The sequence below is a fragment of the Molossus molossus genome, unplaced genomic scaffold (assembly GCF_014108415.1).
Source record: "Molossus molossus isolate mMolMol1 unplaced genomic scaffold, mMolMol1.p scaffold_m16_p_11, whole genome shotgun sequence".
Classification (NCBI taxonomy): domain Eukaryota; kingdom Metazoa; phylum Chordata; class Mammalia; order Chiroptera; family Molossidae; genus Molossus; species Molossus molossus.
In genome coordinates this window covers 19,585,811-19,607,484 of record NW_023425346.1, presented here as the reverse complement: position 1 = coordinate 19,607,484, position 21,674 = coordinate 19,585,811, and the positions used below count along the sequence as shown (strand labels likewise).

Sequence of the window (21,674 nt, the reverse complement as noted above, 5' to 3'; positions counted from 1 at the left end):
TGGTTCAGCCCCTCGGCCCCACCCTGGTCCCTGTTGCTTACCTCTCAAAGCAGCTGGACCCCACTGTTCATGGATGGCAGCCTTGCCTCCGGGCCCTTGCAGCAGCAGCAGCAGAACTCACCACGGAGGCACTGAAGATCAACCTACAACAGCCTCTCCAGGTTTTCTCCCCCCACCGCCTTACTGACCTCCTAATTCTTCCAGATGCCCAAAGACTGCAAATACTGTCGAAGATCCACAAGTCTCTCCACATAGGCCCCGACGCCCTTCACCGATTCTTATCCCCAATCCTCCACCCCGACAAACTCCGGCCGGCTATCCAGGCCGCACATGCCTCATGTTCTGTCTGTTCCAGGTCCAACAGCCAAGGAGCTTGCCATGTACGCAGGCCCCTACACCAAATGCGGGGTCACCTGCCAGGACAAAACTGGCAGATAGACTTCACTCATATACCTAAACACAAACAACTAAAATATCTTTTAACCGTGGTTGATACTTTTTCAGGTTGGATCGAGGCCCTCCCAACCGCCTCAGAGACTGCAGAAACCGTAGCCACTCACCTACTGAAAGACATCATCCCTCGCTTCGGGCTGCCAAACTCCATACAATCAGACAACGGGCCAGCTTTCATCTCCAAGGTCACTGAAGCGGTCTCGGTCTCTCTTGGCATCAAATGGAAACTACATGTGGCCCAGTCCTCGGGTAAGGTTGAGCGGGCCAATGGCCTCATCAAGGAACAGCTAACCAAACTCAGCCTGGAACTCCGTCAGTCCTGGCCTGACCTGCTACCCCTGGCCCTTACCCGTCTTCGAGCCACGCCTCGGGGACCCTCTCACCTCAGCCCTTTTGAACTTCTATACGGAAGACCCTTCCTCCTTCCTACTCCGTCTATAGACTCCCCACCCCCTCTGGCCTCATACCTGCCCTACCTCTCCCTCCTTTGCTCCCTCCTCCGAGAACACGCTAACCGTACCCTTCCTAAACCTGGACCTGACCTGGGATCGGAGCTCTCCCAACCCATTTCACCCGGAGACTGGGTACTAATCAAGACCCTTTCTCCCCGACCCCTACACCCTAAATGGGAGGGGCCATACACCGTTGTTCTGACTACTCCCTCTGCAGTTAAGGTGTTGGGGATCTCCGCCTGGATCCACCTCTCTGGGATAAAGAAAGCCCCGATTCCAGAAGAGCAACCAGTCCCGGAGCCTCGCTTCACCTGCACTCCATTAGGGCCGACCAAAATCAGAATATACAAGACGCCCTAATTGGATCATCCACGATAAGTCATTATGATTCTGCTATACATCTTTCTGACTCTGGGCCTCGCCCCTGGTTGCCCACTCATTCTTGCCACCTTCTCTCCTTCGCTTCTGGAATCCTCCCATCTGTTCCGTACCCTGAATTTGACCCAACGCCCCCTCTATAAGGCCAACTCCACATTTGCGCCTGACTGTTGGGTCTGCCTATCCCTGTCCTCCTCAGCCTACTCTGCCATATGTGTGGGTCCACCACCTATATGTCTCCCCCCACTAACTGGACTGGCACCTGCACCTTGGTATATCTCACCCCCAACATCAATATAGTCCCCCAGGACGCCTCCCTGCCTGTTCCCGACTTCACCCTGACGCATTCGGGAAAGGCGAGATCAATCTTGGAGCACCTGGTTCAATTCCAACTGGGCACACTGGGTTTTGCCGCTTGTGGGTCCCCTAACTCTCCTTTTTCTAGCCTTAGCCTTCGGACCCTGTCTCCTGTGACTGCTCTCCTCCCTACTACAAAACCGACTGAAGGCCTTCACCAGCCAGACGGTGCACGAGATCATGATGCTAAGCCATTATCAACCTCTCACCAGATCCTCAGGCCCGGATCATGCCGACATGGGCCCCCTCCCCTAACGCCGCCCCTGTCCAGCTCGAAGTAGCCAGAAAGATACCTGCGCCCCTTTGTCATTATCACAGAGTCGGGAATGTCCGATGGCCTGGGGACTGGCGCCAGGCAAAGTGCTCGACCATTGTCTCCTTGCTCAGCCTTGCCTCCCACCTGAACGGCCTGCCTCGAGCTTGTAGATTAACTCCCATCTTGCTCTTATCGATTCACATTCCAGAGGCTCCATGCATAGCCCCCGCAGGGCCAAACCCTAAGGGACAAATTCCAGCTGCAACAGGCAGATATAAAAGACACGAGCCCCTACATTGAGCGCGGCTTCTAGGACTCGACCCCCGGAGTCTGTGAACCCGCCCGGAGTGCACCCAATAAAGCCTGATCCCTGTTTATTCGGCTGATTGGCTCTCCAGTCTCTTCTCCGTTTTATTCGGCGGCGCCCCGGATTCCTTACAGTGAGGATAAAAATAAAATAAAAAAATTAAAAACAGTAACCTACTCCTCTGCTAACAACCTTGCTTTTATTGGTGCTCTTCCAAGTGTCTGTGTCCTTCAGGGGAGCCACCTCAAGGGGCTGAATTTTAATTGCTTCAACTAATTATAGTGCTCTCTTTCCCCTTATCAAATAATCTCCTTAGGCAGAGGCAGACTTGTGATATAATTCTGGTGCATGAGAAGTGAAGAGAAACCTGTTGGGACTTCTGGAAAAGCCCTCCTGCAGAGATGTTCCCATGTCTGCTTCTGAATGTTGTCACCTGTGGATGACACCTACAACTATAGTAGCTATGAGAGGAAACAGCCCAAAAGGACAAGTCAACATGCCTGAAAGATGTAAGGAAACTGGATTCTTGGTGGTCTATTTGAACTGCTCCATTAACCAATCCCGGAAGCACCGCCTAAGGACTGCGTGTTGTGCGGAATACTGCTTGTGACTGTCTAAGCCTCGGTCTTCCTGTTAACTGCAGCTAAAAGCATCCTCATCACCTGGGTCATACAGTGGGTAGGGCATGGTCTCTGTCTTTGTGGAGACAGACACATGAACGTGTAACTATGATTCAGTGAACCAAGTATAACAAGTCCTGAGTCCATGGTTGCATACAATGCCAGGCAAGGGGCAAGAGTTCTGCAAGAGGTCGAGAGGCCGGAAAGTCTCTAGAGGAAGAATCATTCACTCGAGGTCTTTTTTTTAAGAATTTATTTTATTTTATTTTATTTTATTTTATTTTATTTTCTTGGTATGTGCCCCTAGCGGGAACCGAACCTGGGACTCTCTGGTCCCCAGGTCGATGTTCCAACCACTGAGCCAAACTGGCCAGGGCCACTTGAGGTCTTGAAAGCTCTGTGGACATTATCTTTTTAAAAAAATTACTACCATTATTATTATTTAAAAAACAATTTTTCCTTTATTGATTTTAGAGAGAGAGGAAGTGGGAGGGAGAAAGAGATAGAAACATTGATGAGAGAGAACATCCACTGGCCGCCTCCTGCACGCCCCCTACTGGGGATCGGGCTCACAACCTGGGCATGTACCCTGACCAGGAATAGAACCGGCAACCTCTTAGTGCATGGGTCAACACTCAACCACTGAGCCACACCGGCCGGGCCCTGTGGACATTTTCTAAGCAAAAAGGGACAAGCCTTCCTTCCTCTAGTCCAGTGGTTCCCAACCTTCCTAATGCCGCGACCCTTTAATACAGTTCCTCATGTTGTGGTGACACCCAACCATAAAATTATTTTTGTTGCTACTTCATAACTGTAATTTTGCTACTGTTATGTTTTAGGCGACCCCTGTGAACGGGTCATTTGACCCCCAAAGGGGTCGCGACCCACAGGTTGAGAACCGCTGCTTTAGTGTAAGCAAATAGGCACCTGAGTACATGATGCAGCTCAGAAACAAGAAGGGCCGAGGAAGTGGCAGAGTGCAGGGGCATGAGGCCAGAGGTAAACTGGAGCCAGAGTATATGGCATCTGAGATTCGTCCTATGGGAAATAGAAACTATTAAAGGTTTGTAAGAACGGGAGTTCATACCCAGCTGGTGTGGCTCAGTGGATTGAGCGTCGTCCCATGGACTGAGAGGTCCTGGTTCAGTTCCCGGTCAGGGCACATGTCCGAGCTGTGGGCTCGATCCCCGGTAGGGGAGCATGCAGGAGACGGCCGATCGATGGATGTTTTTCTCTCACATGGATGCTTCTATCTCTCTCGTCCTTCCACTCTCTCTCTAAAAAATCAGTCAAACTGTCAAGCCTGTGAAGAATTTTTTGTTTGAGCCAAACTGTCAACAATTGCCAGGAAGCAAAATCTTAACTAAATGGCAGTTTTGCACCTTAATGTATACATTACAATCAAAAGAGAAGACGTCTCAACGGTTGGAGAGTCGACCTGCGGACCAGAGTCCCGGTTTTGGTTCCCGCTAGGGGCACGTACCAAAAGAAAAAACAAAACAGAGAGAGAAGATGTAATGGGTTACATGAAATCCATTGGTGATAGATTAGGGAGGTGGGAGAAAGCAAAGCATAGGGGTGCGGGGGATCTCTGGGATTGGATAAAAAGTAAAATGATAGACACATCATTCTTTTACACACATGGGTACAGGATCGTTAACAATCAATAATTAACATGATAATAACAATGAGGGGATTTGTGGTTTTCCCCCTGGTGCATAGGTTGTGTCCTGAGGGGTCTGGAAAAAAAGGAAGTTACCCCACATTCCAAAGGTATGTTATCTGATGCAAAAAGACAGTAGGCTCCATTAAGGTGAAAATTGACCTTTGTCAGAGAAGATGCTGGTTTAGGACATGACCACCTGCCATAAACTGCTTTTAGTTAAAAAGTACATTTCAGACTATCCTTTGTGGTTACTTTAGGTCTTTGGGTTTGCAAGGCCGTCACGCAGTCCTTCCCTGAGCTTGTCAGGTTAGCATGTGGCCTCTTTTCATCCACAAAACAGACAGACAGACAGACAGACAAAAAAAAAAAAAAGAAAGAAAGAAAGAAAGGGAGTTCAAGTTCAAAATTTCCTACCTGACAATAAGCAATTGTAATAGCCTGGGTGAAAAACATTAAGGGCCTGAATTACAGATGATGATGAGTAGAGGATTTAAGGGACCCAAAATTGAAAATTTGGGAAAGTGAAATGGAATCCTGGTAGAGAAGGGGTTATTATTATACTAGGTTACTACGCCTTTTCTCCACCACTAGAAAAGAACAGTGGTGTCAACACCAGAATCTACTCTAGCCAGTTTAAGCAGAAAAGTGATTTATTTTTTCTTTCTTTTTTATCCTCACCTGAGGACATTTTTCCATTTTTTGTTCAGATACAGTGGGAGGGAGAGAGAGGGAGGGAGGGGGAGAGAGAGAGAGAGAGAGAGAGAGAGAGAGGAACATCAACGTGAAAGGGACACATCAAGTGGCTACCTCTTGCACGACCCAACCAGTGCTGGGGACAAACTGCAACCAAGGTATGTGCTCTAAGCAGGAACTGAACCCGGGTCTTTCTGGACCGCAGGCTGACGCTCTTATCACTGAGCCAAACCGACCAGGACAGAAAAGTGATTTATTTATTTATTTATTTATTTATTTATTTATTTATTTATTTATTTTTATCCTCACCCGAGGACATTTTTCCATTTTTTACTCAGATAGAGCGGGAAGGAGAGAGAGGAAGAGAGAGAAACATCGATGTGAAAGGGACACCTCGAGTGGCCGCCATCCACATGACCCATCCAGGGCCGGGGACAAACTGCAGCCAAGGTACATGCCCTTAGCGGGAACCGAACCCGGGTCTCTGTGGACCGCAGGCCAACGCTCTAACCGCTGAGCCAAACCGGCCAGGGCAAAGTTTTGAAATCTGGGATTCCACACAGAAACCACAACAGAAATTCTGTGTAGTGCCCGCTTCCTCCCTGTTCTCTTCCTGATCAGATTCTCCCGGGTGTGAAGGTGGCTGGTGGAGCCCCAGAGCACATGCCTGGATCTCAGCCATGCTGGGGGCCAGCTTCTCTGAGCAAAAGGGAAGTGGGAGCTGGTCACCCTCGCTGCTCTTGTGGCATAGAAAAGAAACCAGACAACAAATGGGTCCGGGCCGCGAGCCAGTTAACAAAGACAAGGTTGAATCATATCTGAGCGTTTATTCTGGTATTGCCGGCAGTATGGGAGAGCAGCCAGGCCATTCAGCAAAAATGTGCTCTGCACTCCCTCCGTAGGTGGCCGCTTATATTGGGTATTAAATGGGGAAAGTAGGCAAAAGGGAACATCAGTGCATAAAATGGTTGGGGAAGTAGCAAAGGGAATATCTGTGGGTAAAACAGCTACAGATGACAGGCATGGGGAAGTCACGGGAGCTGGGGAATGGGCTGTCTCCAGGGCACTGCCTCCATGACTCCAAGGTTGTTAGTCTTCCCACGATGGCGGGGGCGGGGGCAGTTCTCAGGTAAAGACAACGGACAGCATTCCCGAGGTAAACTCCCAGGGTGTACAGCTTCCAGCCTGGTCAGAATGGGCTTTCTTTATTCTTTTTAAAAATTTTTTCTTTATTGATTTTAGAGAGAGAGGAAAGGAGAGGGAGAGACAGAGAAACATGGATGAGAGAGAACATAGATTGGCCGCCTCCTGCACGCCCCCCACTGGGGATCGGGCCCACAACCTGGGCATGTGCCCTGACTGGGCATTGAACCGGCGACTCTTGGTGCACGGGTCGACGCTCAACTACTGTGCCACACCAGCCGAGCAGAATGGACTTTCTTTAATCAGAACGAAGCAATCATGATTAACAGAGCAAGGATGTTCAACATTTCTTATATCTATGGCTAGCATCCCATTATGATTAGTTCTCTATTATTCTATTATTCTCTCCTGCCCCCTCAGAAAGACTTTTCCTAAATATCGAAGGGGTATGTAAAGGTGTCCAAATTTGCCAAAGAGTGATTTTTTTTTGTTTTTGTTTTTAATCCTCACCAGAGTGTGGGAGACTATTTGCATGGCATCCATTTTGTTAAAATCTGCTCTGCCATCTCCTGCCCCAAAGCAGGATATCTCTGCATTCTGCATTCCTTTAAGTAACCATTTACTTAGCCTTATGCTCTGTTTGTCTTTTGTTCCACCTGTGATATTTACATGATATTTACTTGAAATGGCTTCAGGGAGGTTGCCACAAACTTATCGCTTGGCAACAAATGTTCTTGTTTTTCTGCTTCTTGACCTATATATAGTGTGGATCTCCCCAGAATAAAGGAGACTTGATCAGAGCCCTGTCTTGTCTCCATTTCTCTGTCTCTTGTCCCTTCTCCTCCTCACTCCCCCTCTAGAGTCCTTGTTGCTCGACCTGTGGGACGGGTCACCAGAGACATTTTTCCATTTTTTGTTCAGATAGAGTGGGAGGGAGAGAGAGGAAGAGAGAGAAACATCGAGGTGAAAGGGACACATCAAGTGGCTGCCACCCGCATGACCCAAGCAGGGCCGGGGACAAATTGCAACTGAGGTACGTGCCCTTAGCGGGAACCGAACCCGGGTCTCTCTGGACCGCAGGCCGATGCTCTAACTGCCGAGCCAAACCGGCCAGGGCAAGAGTGATGTTTTGGTGCAGGTGGAATGGAGGATGATGTCGACTACAGTTGGAGAGGAATAGCTTGTGGATATTAGTATGGATGTGACACAGTCAGGGCCAAACTGTGAAATGAGTATTTTGTTGGCTTTCGTACTTGAGTTTGAAGAAGCTTGCTTCTTGTTTTCATGTGCGTCAATCAAGCGAATGATACGTCAGAGCTATATGACTGTCTCATAACCCGGTGTAATAACCTCCTTCTCTCAGGATGACTATGGAAGTCCAGCTCCAGCTGGTACTTCGTTATTTCTCTGAAAATGGAGGTGCCTTAACGCTCTGCGACTCTGAGTGTGGTCCAGTACCAGCAGCACTACTGACTTGCTGAATAATTTTTAAAAAATATATAGTCTATTGATTTTTAGAGAGGAAGGGAGAGTGGGGGAGAGAGAGTGAGAGAGAGAGAAACATGGATGTGACGGAGAAACATCAATCAGCTGCCTCCTGCAGGCCCCTTACGGGAGCTTGACCCCAAAAACCTGGCATGTGCCCTTGACTGGGAATCGAACTGGAAACTCCCTGGTGCACAGGACTGTGCTCAGCCACTGAGCCACACCAGCTGGGCAAAACATATATATATTTTTAAAAATCCTCACCTGAGGGTATTTTTCTATTTATTTTCTGACGGGGGGTGATGGGGGGAGAGGGAGAGAGAGAGAAAGAGAGACAAAAATCCATGTGAGAAAGATTCATTGACTGGCTGCCTTCTGCACGACCCTGACCAGGGCCAGGGACCAAACTGCAACCGAGCTATGTGCCCTTGACCGTAATCAAACCCATGACTCCTTGGTCTGCGGGCCTACGCTCTAACTGCTGAGCCAAACCAGATAGGGCTAGAAACATATTTTTTAAAAAGGGGTGGGATTTAGTCCTAGCCTGTATGGCTCAGTTGGTTGTATGGGAGGCGACCAATCTCTCTCTCTCTCTCCCTCTCTCTAAAAGTCAATAAAAAATATCCTCAGGTGAGGATTAAAAAATAAAAAGCTCGTCTGGCCGGTGTGGCTCAGTGGTTGAGCGTCCACCCGTGCACCAAGGGGTCTCCGGTTCCATTCCCGGTCAAAGCACATGCCCAGGTTGTGGGCCCGATCCCCAGTAGGGGGTGTGCAGGAGGCAGCCAGTTGATGTTCTTTCTCATCAATGTTTCTCTCTTTCTCTCTAAAAATTAATATAGAAAAAAAAATCGCTGGTCGTTGTGGCTTAGTGGTCAGAGCATTGGCCTGTATGCTGAAGGGTCATGGGTTCAATTCCTGGTCAAGGGCATGTACCTGGGTTGTGGGTTTGATCCCAGCCCCTGTCAGTGCAAGTGTGGGAGGGAGGCAACCAATCAATGTGCCTTTTTCACATAGATGTTTCTCTCTCTCCCTCCTTCCTCTCTCTGTAAAAATCAATGGAAAAAATATCCTCAGGTGATGATTAACAATAACAACAACAACAAAAAAGAGGTAGCGTTACCAGGCCAGTGTGGCTCAATGGATTGAGCATGGTCACATGGACTGAGAGGTCCCAGTTCCATTCCCAGTCAGGGCACATGCCCAGGTGTGGACTTGATCCCCAGTAGGGGGTGTGCAGGAGGCAGTTAATTAATGTTTCTATCTCTTTCTCTTCCTCTCCCTCTAAAAAAAAAAAAAAAAAATTTTTTTAAAAGAGGTGGCTTTTATTTTCTCTACTGCAAGAGAGATTTATTTCTTCTGCTATGGGCTATAACATTTTTTAAACCAATAATATGCAACATAAATGATATTCTGGGACTTCAAGATCAGGTTTTAAGAGGATATTTCTTATTCAGCCATAAAAAACCACCAAGGTTTGGCTCAGTGGTTAGAGCGTCGGCCCGCAGACCACAGAGACCCAGGTCGGTTCCCGCTAAGGGCACGTACCTTGGTTGCAGTTTGTCCCCGGCCCTGGTTGGGGTAGTGTAAGTGATGGCCAGTTGATGTGTGTCTCTCACATCTGTTTCTTTCTCTCTCTTCCTTCTTCTCTCCCTCTCGCTCTGTCTGAGGATAAATGCAAAAATGTCCTCGGTTGAAGATAAAAAAACAACAAACAAACAAACAAAAAAACCACCAAGGAAGTTCTGCAACATGGATGAACCAACCTCGAGGGCATTATGCTAAGTAAAATAAGTGAAAGAAAAATACAGTATGATCCATCTCACACATGTAGAATCTAAAAAACTTCATGTTTCCCGAACTTTTGGAAATAGAGATTAGAGTGGTGGTTGCCAGGGGCAGAGGTGTTGGGAGGGGGGCAGAGGAATGGGTGAGGATAGTTAGAGTACAAACTTCCAGTTATAAGAAGGGCCCTTGGAGCTTAGAAGAAAGGCAAAGAAAACACACCTGGGGAAAGGCTGCCCCAGAGAGCGAGAAAGCGCTGGGTCCTTCCTCTTGAGGGTTGTTGTCTGCTTTTGCTTCTCTAAAGGCAGGGATTTTAGGGGAGGTCTCAGTGAAGGAGCTCAATAAAATATTCATCAACTTTCCAAGTGTGTCCCTTCAGGGGGGTCATTAGTCATTGTAGCTAGTCCTAATGTCCACCATGGCCTCATTTTCTCTAAAATTAATTTATAAAAATCCCACTAAATTTGGGTGGCTTGTTGAACAGCAAGAGATAACTGAAACAGTCCTTTTTTGTTTGTTTGTTTGGGGAGGGGGTAGGGGCGTTATGGAGCTAATGATTTATCTATTTCAACGCTTCCCCCTTCCCCTGCAAAGAACCAACTTTTACCAGTTTTCTGATTCAGAAGGTCCTACTGTCTTTTCCTTACATTCCTCCAATAGTCTTATGCTGATGAAATAAAACCAAAATGAATCCAAGTGTAGACACTAAAGAGGAAAATAATAAATATGCAATATGCAGTTTGAGCATATGTGGGCTTGGAGTAGATAAAATGGGCAACTGTGTCTACCTGCTTCTCATGCTGGTGAAGGGCTGTGGGCTGAATGGCTGCACCCGAGCCTTTGGTTCTTTTAGCATCAGTTCATAAAGATTTCTAGGATTCCAAGCAACATGGGGCCAGTTTTGAATCATGCCGCCATGTATAGAGCATCTTTATGCTAGGGCCATACTGGGATCCAGAAGATAGAATCTGCTGTGTTTTCTGCCTTTGGAGACTATACATCCCACATCTCATCTGTTGGACGGGCAGTAGACCAGAAATGGGGCGTCTGCCCACTTTCACAAAGGCCCTGTGTAAGTGAGGTAGTTACTGATGTGCTGGCTTGACTCTTCCCAAGACAGTCTGGCATTGTGGGTGTCTACTGAGACCTGTGTTTCCACACTATACTCAGGCCACAGGTCCCTGCCTGGTGGGATCAGAAAAACAAGTTTTTTTGTTTTGTTTTTTGGTACGTGCCCCTAGCGAGAACCGAACCCGGGATTCTCTGGTACGTAGGCCGGTGCTTCAACCGCTGAGCCAAACTGGTCAGGGCAGAAAAACAATTTTTTAGCTTGCAGCATGGATCAGATTCTTACTTGGTCATCAGCTAAGATGACAAGCTAGTTTTTTATTTTTAAAAAATGTTTTTATTGATTTTTTAGAGGGGAAGGTAGAAACATTGATGTGAGAGAAACAACAATCGGCTGCCTCCTGCACGCCCCCTACTGGGGATCCAGTCCCAAACCTGGGCATGTGCCCCGACTGGGAATTGAACCGAGACCTCTCAGTTCATGGGATGACGCTCAATCCACTGAGCCACATGGGCCAGACAGTCTAGTTATGTTTAATCACTGTTAGCATCATGACAAACACACTTTGTGCTTTAGATTCACAAACACAAACTGTAAGCCATTTTCTTAGCTTTCTAATATGTAAAGTAGCAGAAGTGGAAAGTTATTAAGTGACCTCTGCCATTCCCAAAGGGGCTGCTGGTGTTGCTAATATAGGGAGCAGCAAAAGCAAGTTTACAGTTGTTCGCATAGAAATGTAGTTAATAAATAGTAATATAAGAACAAACTTGTTTCACATACTCAAACTGTAAGCCTACTTTTGCTACACTTTGTAAAATAAATATGGTCAGTGATGTGGGAAAAGCAGTCAGAGCTGTGGGACAGTTGAAGCTATCCTTAGGAAGATTTCAAGTCTGGGTCAAATCACATCTGAAATGCTTCCTGTATGTGCTACCTTCTTCCACCATTTTTCTATAGGTAAAATCAGATTCTAGAGCAAGAACAGAGAAATATAGCTTAGAAAACGGGTCTATTTTGCTTTTTTCCATCACCATTTATCCCCTCTATGCCATCTTCCACCTCCACCCCCCCACCCTGGGTGCATTATTTTTATAATGTGTATATGGGTTTTTGGTTTTTTTTTCAATTTCATAACTATTTCCATTTGATTATCAGGGAATGGGTGGTAGTGGTGGCAGCTAAGAGCTGACTTAACAATCCTTGCTCTAATTTCCTACCTATTTCCTCTGTGTGGTCTTCAACTCTTACAGGGTAAACCAAGGATCTAAAGCAAAAATTTATGTTTTAATGTACAGCATGGTGAATGTAGTTAATACTGTGTTGTATATTTGAAAATTAAGAGACCTTAAAAGTTCTTATCACAAGAGAAAAAAAATTTTTTGTAACTATGTTAAGTGATAGATGTTAACTAGACTTGTGGTGATTATTTCATAATATATACAGATATCAAATAATCATGTTGTACAACCAAAATGAATATATCAATTATACCTCAATTTATTTATTTTTTCTTTATTGATTTTTAGAGAGAGGGAGAGATAGAAACATCAATGAGAGAGAATATCGATTGGCCTCCTGCATGCCCCTCACTGGGGATCATGCCCACAACCTGGGCATGTGCCCTGACCAGGAATCAAACTGGCAACCTCTTGGTGCATGGGTTGACACTTAACCACTGAGCCACACCGGCCAGGCAATTATACCTTAGTTTTAAAAAAGCCCCCGCCTCCAGCCCTGGCCAGTGTGGCTCAGTGGTTGGAGCATTGGCTCTGGGACCAGTGACTCGCTGGAGGCAGCCAGTCTGTGTGGCTCTATCATGTTGATGTTTCTGTCTCTCTCCCCCTTCCACTCTATCTGATAATAAGTAGAGAAATATCCTCAGGTGAGGAATAAAAAATAAAAAATAACCCCCCCCCCAAAAAAAAACCCTCTACTTAGATTTACTAGAATTTCTACTGCAGGAGTTAAATATTCAGAGAACTGAAATAAGCCATATGGTTGTGGGGTTTTTTGTCTCCATCCGCATGAATGGTTGAATAATTCTTGCTGCAATGCTGGCCCTAATTACATATACTCTAGATCTTTGACTCTATAGTAAAAAATAATAAAGATTTTTTCCTGGCCAGTTTGGCTCAGCAGACAGAGCATGGCCCGCAGACTGAAAGATCTTGGGCTCAAATCCTGGTCAAGGGCATGTTACTTGGGTCGCAGGTTTGATTCCCCTGTGGGGGAGGCAACCAATTGATGTGTCTCTCACATAGATGTTTCTCGCTCTCTCCCCTCCCTCATTCTACTGCATCTAAACAAATTAATAGAAAAACACCCTTGGGTGAGGCTTAAAAATAAATAATAAAAATTCAACAGGCCTTGGAAATGATTTTCATAGTCCTTACTTCTCCCCTCTGTGTATGGCTCCTTAGTATGACGTGGTTCAAAGGCAGCTCTGACGCATGCCCCCAGGAGTGCAGTGTTTATCCTCGGGATGCACCAGCTTGCGGGGAGGCCTAGGGTTCCCAGGGACCAAGTGTGACCGCAAAGGCTCTGGAGTGAGTGAACATGTGCCAGCCCGATAATACCTCTGCTTGAGCTCCTCCTACTCTGGGAAGGAAGCGAACCGGGCTCCAGACAAGTTGTGTATGGCGGACCTTCCCACCTTTTGGGTTTCCCAGCACTTTGCTTGGCTAGCATATAGGGAAAGCCTTCTATACAGCATTTGAGCTAAACTGGACAACTGGGTGATCAAATATATCGGCTAAGAACACAAATTCTCTGTCTAACCAAACAATGTTCTATTTTTAGTTATGTAAGTATGTCCATAGTCAAAACTGTCTACATTGATTGGTTTTAACTTTATGAAAGAACAAAATTACAGGAATCATACCTACCGGAATCACTGCCACAGAGGAAGTGATGCTTTGTAGAATGCTTTGTAAGATGAAGGGTTTACTATACAATATATAAATGATGTATTACAGAGTTGTACCCCTGAAACCTATATAATTTTATTAACCAATGCCACCCCAATAAACTCAATAAATAAATAAATAAAAAGAAAAAAAACGAAGACGAGGGATTTACTGTCTTTCATCTTCGCTAAGTCTGAAATTAAAGTCGTCAGGACAATTTAAGTCTTTATTTTTTTATTTTATTTTTTCTTAGATAGAGCAGAAGAGAGGGAGGGAGAGAGAAAGACAGAGAAACATCAATGTGAGAGAGACACATCGATTGGTTGCCTCCCACACAACCCTGACTGGGGCCAGGAATTGAACCTGCAACCCAGGTACATGTGCCCTTGACCGGAATCGAACCCAAGACCCTTTGGTCTGTGGGCCGCTGCTCTAACTGCTGAGCCAAATCGGCCAAGGCAGGACAGGTTAAGTCTTTAATACTGGTACTCATTTAAAAAGGTGATTTTAATTTACAAAAGACAAAGTTGGTCTATATTTGTAAACATTTATTCTCTTGAACTGAAAAAGGCTTGCATCAGCACACATTGTACAGCCTTTCAAATTACACAGAATTGAAAAAAAGGTTCTTTTTCATAAGTGCAATGAATCTTTGATGTCCAGTGATCTGCTGCGAACAATGTTAACAAATTTTAACTGCTTAAGAAGTTTCCAGCACTCATCAAATGCATTTCCTTAGGTGACAAAAATCCACATGGAGGGGTATGCAATAAGTGGCATTTAGTTATTGGAAAGACATTAAAAAAAAGTGTAAGTATTTTCCTGTCTAGAATGATTCCTATTCCCCTTTGAGTCTAAGTGGTTTGACTGAGAGGCCTTAAGAACATAACATAATTGACTTTACACTTAATGGTCATACTACCTAAATGAGTAAGAAAAGATCCCAATGAGGAACAAATTTTGTTTTTTCTGGAAATTGTTTGTGTTTAGAGAAGAGCAATCTGTTTGTGGACTCTCCTCAGTCATCCTTCAGCCCCTCAAAAAGACAGCACATGGTTCTGACTTGGTTATTCCTCTCCTGTATTCTTTCCCCCAAATACTATGTTGGATCACACTGTGCTGGTGGCAAAAAAGAAATACAGGTTGTAACTAACTGTAATAATTTTGAATAATTTGCTGTACAATAGAGCTCTGGATCTGATACAAGGGTTCAGAAATATAAAACAAAAGAACTATAAAAGTTAGGAGACGTAGGAACAGCATTTCCTCAGAAAAAGCTGCTAACTGCATGACTCCAACGTGGATTCCTAGTCATCTGGGGTGCACTGTGTACTCCCTCCCTTTGCTGGAACACTGGCCTGTCTTCAGAAGCTGTTATGCCATGACCACACATTCTAGGAGTCTCTATCGTGTTAACAAAAGCTCCAAACACCAAGCCACTTAAAGATGGGAGAGGACGGGGGAATCATAAAGGCCAAGGGTCCAAGGTGGCTGTTACTGAGAACTTGCCCTTTCCAAAATGTGAAAGTCATAGTGCTTCTTGCTTGTTCTCAGTTTAAATTTGTTAACCGAGTTAATCTGTTTCTTCAATGCATTCTGCGCAGCTGAAATGGAGGGGAATGTGGCTAAGACGGTGTATGTGGAGGCCAAGTCAATGGGTTTAGAGCGTTCAGAATTGACAGTGCTGTCCCCACTGCCACAGTAGAGGGGGTGACGACGTGGCTGGGACTGGGACTGGGGGTCCCGCAGCCACCGGATCTTGGCGCCAATTTTAAAGAGTTCCCCGAAAAGCTTCTCGGCTTCCATGCGAGTTATTCCATCTGGTAGTTCAGTAATTTCCAAGACTTTCCCAACAACTAAAATGGAAAAGGCGTAGAATTAACAATCCCTGTTGCTGAAGAGGGAGGCAAAAAGTATTGTAGACCCAAATATGACACAGAAAATGAACAGAATTTTCTAAAACCATTCAAATCCACAAAATTATAATTATTATGGCTACTTTGACACTGTCCCTACTTACCCCTTAGGCAAGGTGTGCAGAGCTCATGGTGCTAAACTACCCATGTCAGCCTTCACTGATAACTGCACATATAAAACTCAGCACCGCTCGGCGGCTTCTCTAAACGAGGTGTGTGATTCTGGGCAGACAGCTGCCTGGACTGCACGTTCCATTGCAAGATAAAGATAATAGCACTTGCCCTAACCACCGCAAGGAAGTTGAGTCGAAAGTTAAAGTACATACTCAACAGCATTTCACATAGAAAGGTGATATATTTGTTCATTTAGACTACCTCCAAATGGGTGTAAGAACTATTTCCTTTCTTTCTTTTTTTTTTTTTATCCTCACCCAAGGACGTTTTTTGTTCAGGTAGAGTGGGAGGGAGAGAAAGGAAGAGAGAGAGAGAGAAACATCAACGTGAAAGGGACACATCGAGTGGTTGCCACCCGCCCGACCCAACCAGGGCCGGGGACAAACTGCAACCGAGGTACATGCCCTTAGCGGGAACCGAACCCGGGTCTCTCTGGACCGCAGGCTGACACTCTAACCGCTGAGCCAAACCGGCCAGGGCCTATTTCCTTTCCTAAAGGACAGAGGCAAAGAGTTTCCTTCTACCTGTTCCTGTCACACACATCTTTTCCCTTTGGTCCCTTCACCCCTCCTAAACCCACTCTGTACCTCAATACGTTCACAAACCTGAGATGAAATAGCATTAAAAGAACATATTCAAGCACCCTACGTTATAGACGGCACAGTTTTTTATGACTTTGCAGGACTCTAGGAAGAGGAATACTCATTTCTGTGCTGTGGGGTAGTTTTAAAGGCCGTCGAACTGGTCAACTGTTCGCAGAACCACCTCCAGTTGCCTCTCAGGGACACACCTGCTTCTCCTGCACCAAGGTCAGTGGATGCAGCTTTTTTAGCTTGTTTCCTTCCTCGGTTTCCATGCCTGTTGCCAGACTGACCCTGAAAATCCACAAAAAGATGAGAAATAAAGTTAATAATGCTGAAAAAATGTGGCTGCAATGTTTAAACACCTAATACCTAACCGTCATACTCAGCCTGGGTTTTGTATTTCAGGAAAAAAACCAATCAATCCCAGGCCTTTGGAATTCTGCCTTTGTAGCAATGGCACTCGTGTCCCTCACCATGACCAGTCTCTGGGTGCCCTACACACCGCCACCACCCATCTCGGGACGGCATGCTGCCTAGTCAAGCCGTGTTCCAGCCTCCCTTGCTCTGCTCTCGATGGGCCGGGACAGCTCCGAGGCTGAGTTCTCCCTGTGCGGCGCCAGCAGGAGGCCCAGGGTGCCCACACTCAGCAACAGAAGTAGGATGTTCTGCCAACAAAGCCTAGGAGGCCAAACATCTGGCTTTCTCACCTGTTGGGTTGGCATGTGTCCATGCAGAACAGCAGGAGGGTTGTACTGCAGTGGTTGGCCAAGTAATGGATATCTGGCATCTCCTGAAAGTCAAAGGAAACGTTTTTACATTTTTCTCCACTCAGTTATAAAGTACTTCCTAGAGTTTTCTAAATTGTCTCAGTTCAGTAGGTACTGACATATTTAAAAAAATAATAAGTTTAAAATATCCTTTCAGGAGCTGGGGTAGCAAGGCCAGTGTGGCTCAGTGGATGGAGCATCGCCCTATGGACTGAGAGGTCCTGGTTCGATTCCCAGTCAGGGCACTTGCCTGGGCTGTGGGGTTGTGGGCTGGTTCCCAAGTAGGGGGCATGCAGGGGACAGCAGATCAATGTTTCTCTCTTTCCCGCTTCCTCCCTCTCTAAAAAAATCAGTACAAATATTAAAAAAAAACAAAAAACAAAAACAGCTGGGGTAAACTTCTCAAAAGACTAAGGACTAATGACAGTAGTTATGAGAGAGGGTTAAGTGGTGGGAACTGGGTTGACAAGGAGTAAGATGAAGAGAAACTTCTCTATATACCTTAACATTCCATATGTTAAGCCCACCAAAATAACTATAAATACCTCCTTCCAACCACTTGAGGTGCTAAAATCCACATTTTCTCTGATGATTAAAAATTAATAAACTTACATTTCAGGGGAAGGAAAAGACTGAAAAAACATTAAGCTCCCTAGCTCCCCAAATTCACTATTAACTACTATGAATATATGCATGTATAATATATTTACGTATATGCACACATTTTTAGAGTTTTAACCAATAGGTTTATTCATATTGTAGATATATTTACATTGCAGGCTCTTTTTAAACGAAAGCTTGTATTTATAACATTGACTTGCTTAAAAAGAGGTGCACAGTCCTTAAGGGTTATTCATGACAAGTATCCTCTTCCTAAATCAACAAGTGTGGGGTAGTCAGGATGGAGATTCTCGTTATTTTCTTTCACTCAGGAATGTCTAAAGTCAACACACGAAAAGGCTTAATAAATGCTGATTGCAAAAACCTTGTCATGGAGCCCTGGCCAGTTTGGCTCAGCGGTTAGAGCGTCGGCCTGCGGTCCGGAGAGACCCGGGTTCGGTCCCTGCTAAGGGCACTTCAGTTGCAGTTTGTCCCCGGCCCTGGTTGGTCGTGCGGGTGGCAGCCACTCGATGTGTCCCTTCACATCGATGTTTCTCTCTCTCTCTCCCTCCCACTCTATCTGTACGAACAATGGAAAAATATCCTCGGGTGAGGATAAAAAAAAAAACACAAAAAAAAACCCCCCAAAACACAAAAAACCTTGTCGTGGAGGAGAATGCTTTCATTTGTTATATTCTTGCTTTATTTTAACCACAAGGCCCTCAATTTAGGACACTCTGTGTTTGGAAGAGGGTGATAGGTAGGTGCTAGGAAAGCATCTTCAGAACTGATACATCCCCTGTCTCTTGCCAGTTTCATAACACAGAGAAGCAAGGTGTACACTTCCTACCCTTCTATGGGGCTCTTTTCTGATGGACACTGTGAAGGTGCTTGGGCACACCCATGACATACCTGCTCCTTCCCAAGCACTACTTGAGGGGCAGATATGACACAAAGGCTTAGCACTGAGATCAGACATGCACGTGTTAATCTTGAAGATGCATAAAAAATAGTGGCAGGGGGTCAATGGGGGCAAAAATGGGGAACATCTGTAATACATTCAACAATAAAGATAAGTTAAAAAAACAACTGTAAATAAATCAGAGTTAAGTTTAGGCCTATGGAGAAGTATTCTTTTCAAATATGGAGATGAGATTGTAGTCAGCAGTAACCAAAGACCCGTCTTTATAGGCCATGCTATGTGCTCCTCTTGGGGTGTTCATACTAGACAATGCATCTTGATATTGTTATATTGCCATATAGTTTCTTTTCTTTCTTCTTCTTTTTTAATCCTCACCTGAGGATATTTTCCCATTTATCTTTAGATAGAGTGGGAGGGAGGGAAGGAGGGAGAGACAGAGAGAAACATTTATGTGAGAGAGGCATATCAACTGGTTGCTTCCCACATGACCTGGAGATCAAACCTGCAATCCAAGTATGTGCCCTTGACTGGGAATCAAACCTGAGACCCTTAGGTCTGTGGGCCAACACTCTAACCACTGAGTCAAACTGGCCAGGACTTGCCAGATAGTTTCAGCCCACAAGCAGTTTCAATGTCTTTCTTTCTTTTTAATAAGAGAAATTTTATTTAGAAAGTCATAAAGGTAGCCCTGGCCGGTTTGGCTCAGCAGTGAGAGTGATGGCCTGCGGTCCAGAGAGAACCAGGTTCGGTTCCTGCTAAGGGCACATACCTCGGTTGCAATTTGTTCCTAACCCCAGTTGGGGTCATGTGGGTGGCAGCCAGTCGATGTGTCTCTCTCACATCTATGTTTCTCTCTCTCTCTTCCTCCTTCTCTCCCTCTCGCTCTATCTGAAGATAAATGCAAAAATGTCCTCAGGTGAGGATTAAAAAAAAAAAAAGTCACAGCGGTAGAAGAATTGAGCTCACGAAATAAGTTACAGAGGCAAAAGAAGGGCCCTTGGAGCTTAGGAGAAAAGGTAAAGGTAATATACCTAGGGGGAAGGAAAGGGGGAGGGGAAAGGCACAGGAGTGCTCCTGGGAGGGGTGGCCGCCTCAATTTCTTTCTTTCTTTTTTAGAGTGGGAGGGAGAGAGAGGAAGAGAGAGAAACATCAAAGTGAAAGGGACACATCAAGTGGTTGCCACCCGCACAACTCAAGCAGGGCCGGGGACAAACTGCAACCGAGGTACATGCCCTTAGCGGGAACCGAACCCGGGTCTCTCTGGACCGCAGACCGACGCTCTAACCGCTGAGCCAAACTGGCCAGGGCTCAATTTATTTCTTATAACATGTTTTATTTTTCTAGATTAAAATAACTGGCTTTGTAGAAAATTTGGAAATACAGAATTACAAAGGAGAAAATAAAAACCACCTTAGTAAATTCACCATTTCTAACATTTTGGTGTGTATCTTTTTGGTCTTTGTTCTACATATGTGTACTCATACATGTGTATATATGTGTATTTTGTAATTCTTTTAAAACTTAAGATATGCCTGGCTGGTGTGGCTTAGTGGTTGGGCGTTGACCCGTGCACCAAGAGGTCGCTGGTTGAATTCCTGGTCAGGGCACATACCCAGGTTGTGGGCCCCATACCCAGTGGGGGACATGCCGGACGCAGCCAGTTGATGTTCTCTCTCTTTGGTGTTTCTATCTCTCTTCCCCTTTCCCTTCCTCTCTCTCTAAAATCAATAAAGAAAAAAACCCAAAAACCTGAGATATAATTAACACAAAACAAAATGCACATCTTAAGTGTTAGGTTTGATGACTTCTAACAACTATAAAAGTTCATGTAACCATGATCCAAAAAAGATAATGAACACTTCCACTTCCTAAAAAGTTCCCTCAAGCTCATTTCTAGTCAACTCCATATCCCATTATCTGATTTCTAACATCATAGTTTAGTTTGCCTGTAGTTGGAGTTCACATAATTAGAAACATATAGAATGTCTTTTTTGTGTGTCTGGGTTTTTTTTCTTTATTGATTTTTTTAGAGAGAGGAAGACAGAGAGGGAAACATCGATGAGAACATTGATTGGCTGCCTCCTGCATGCCCCCCACTGGGGACTGGGCCCACAACCTGGGCATGTGCCCTGACCGGGAATCCAACTGGCGACCTCTCGGTGCATGGGTCAACGCTCAACCACTGAGTCACAACGTCCGAGCTCTGGTTTGTTTTTTGCTTAACATAACTCCGAGCTTCTTCCATGTTGTTGCATGTCATTAGTTTGCTTTGTTCATTTTCACTGTTGAGCAGTATTCCATTGTTAAGCTTCTATTGGTAGGCATTTGGGTCTGTCCAGTTTGGGCTACTATAGGTTGTTATAAATGTTTTTGTACAAGTCCTCATAACCATGTTTTCACTTCTCTTGGGTAAATACCTAGGAGTGTAATTGCTACATTGTACAAAACTCAAATCTTTTCTCAAAGTGGTTTTTTATTAAAAAAAAATATTTTTGGTCTTTATTGATTTTAGAAAGAGAGAAAGGGTGACGGAGAAAGAAATAGAAACATCAATGAGAGAGAACATTGATCAGCTGCCTCCTGCACACCCCACATTGGGGATTGCCCTGAAACCTGGGCATGTGCCCTGAAACCTGGGCATGTGCCCTGACCAGGAATTGAACTGGCGATCTCCTGGTGACGCTCAATCCACTGAGCCACACTGGCCGTGCTTTAATGATTCTTTAAAACATAATTTTTAGGTAATGCATTGTATTCCTTATATGAATATACCATAATCTAATCATTACTGAAGGGCATTTAGGTTGTTTTGAAATTTTTTCTTTGCTACAGAATAAACTCTTCTGTGCATAAATCGTTTGCATTATGTGCATTTATGCTTACAATTCCAGAAAATAAAATCAATGGATACCCTATTCTTTTATAACAATTATTTGTGTGTCTGTTCCTCCAAAAAGACTGAGAATTGAAGAAGACAGAAGACTTCATCTTATTCATTTCTATACATCAAGTGCACAGCAAGTTCTCAATAAATGTTTGTTGGACAAATTATTGAGTAAACTCCTGATATATATATTACTCTAATATAGAAATTAGAAATATTGAACAAATACAGAATATTTTTTTTATTTTATTTTTCTTTAT

General features: G+C 45.0%; 1 protein-coding gene across 14 annotated transcripts in view; it reads right to left on the bottom strand.

Moving 5' to 3' along the window:
- Positions 1-14,100: 14,100 nt before the first annotated feature.
- The window catches only part of R3HDM1 (R3H domain containing 1), a 210,546-nt gene continuing 202,972 nt past the window's right edge, over positions 14,101-21,674 (bottom strand). For 13 of the 14 annotated variants that reach the window (XM_036253695.1, XM_036253689.1, XM_036253697.1 and 10 more), the window contains 3 exons: positions 16,949-17,031; positions 16,448-16,532; positions 14,103-15,423 (listed from right to left, as the gene is read on the bottom strand). In XM_036253695.1, the coding sequence (XP_036109588.1) occupies positions 15,062-15,423; positions 16,448-16,532; positions 16,949-17,031 (530 nt within the window). In that variant the 3' untranslated portion in view covers positions 14,103-15,061. Of the gene's footprint in view, positions 15,424-16,447; positions 16,533-16,948; positions 17,032-21,674 lie in introns of all 14 variants that reach the window. The other variant, XM_036253690.1, reaches the window with a different exon arrangement.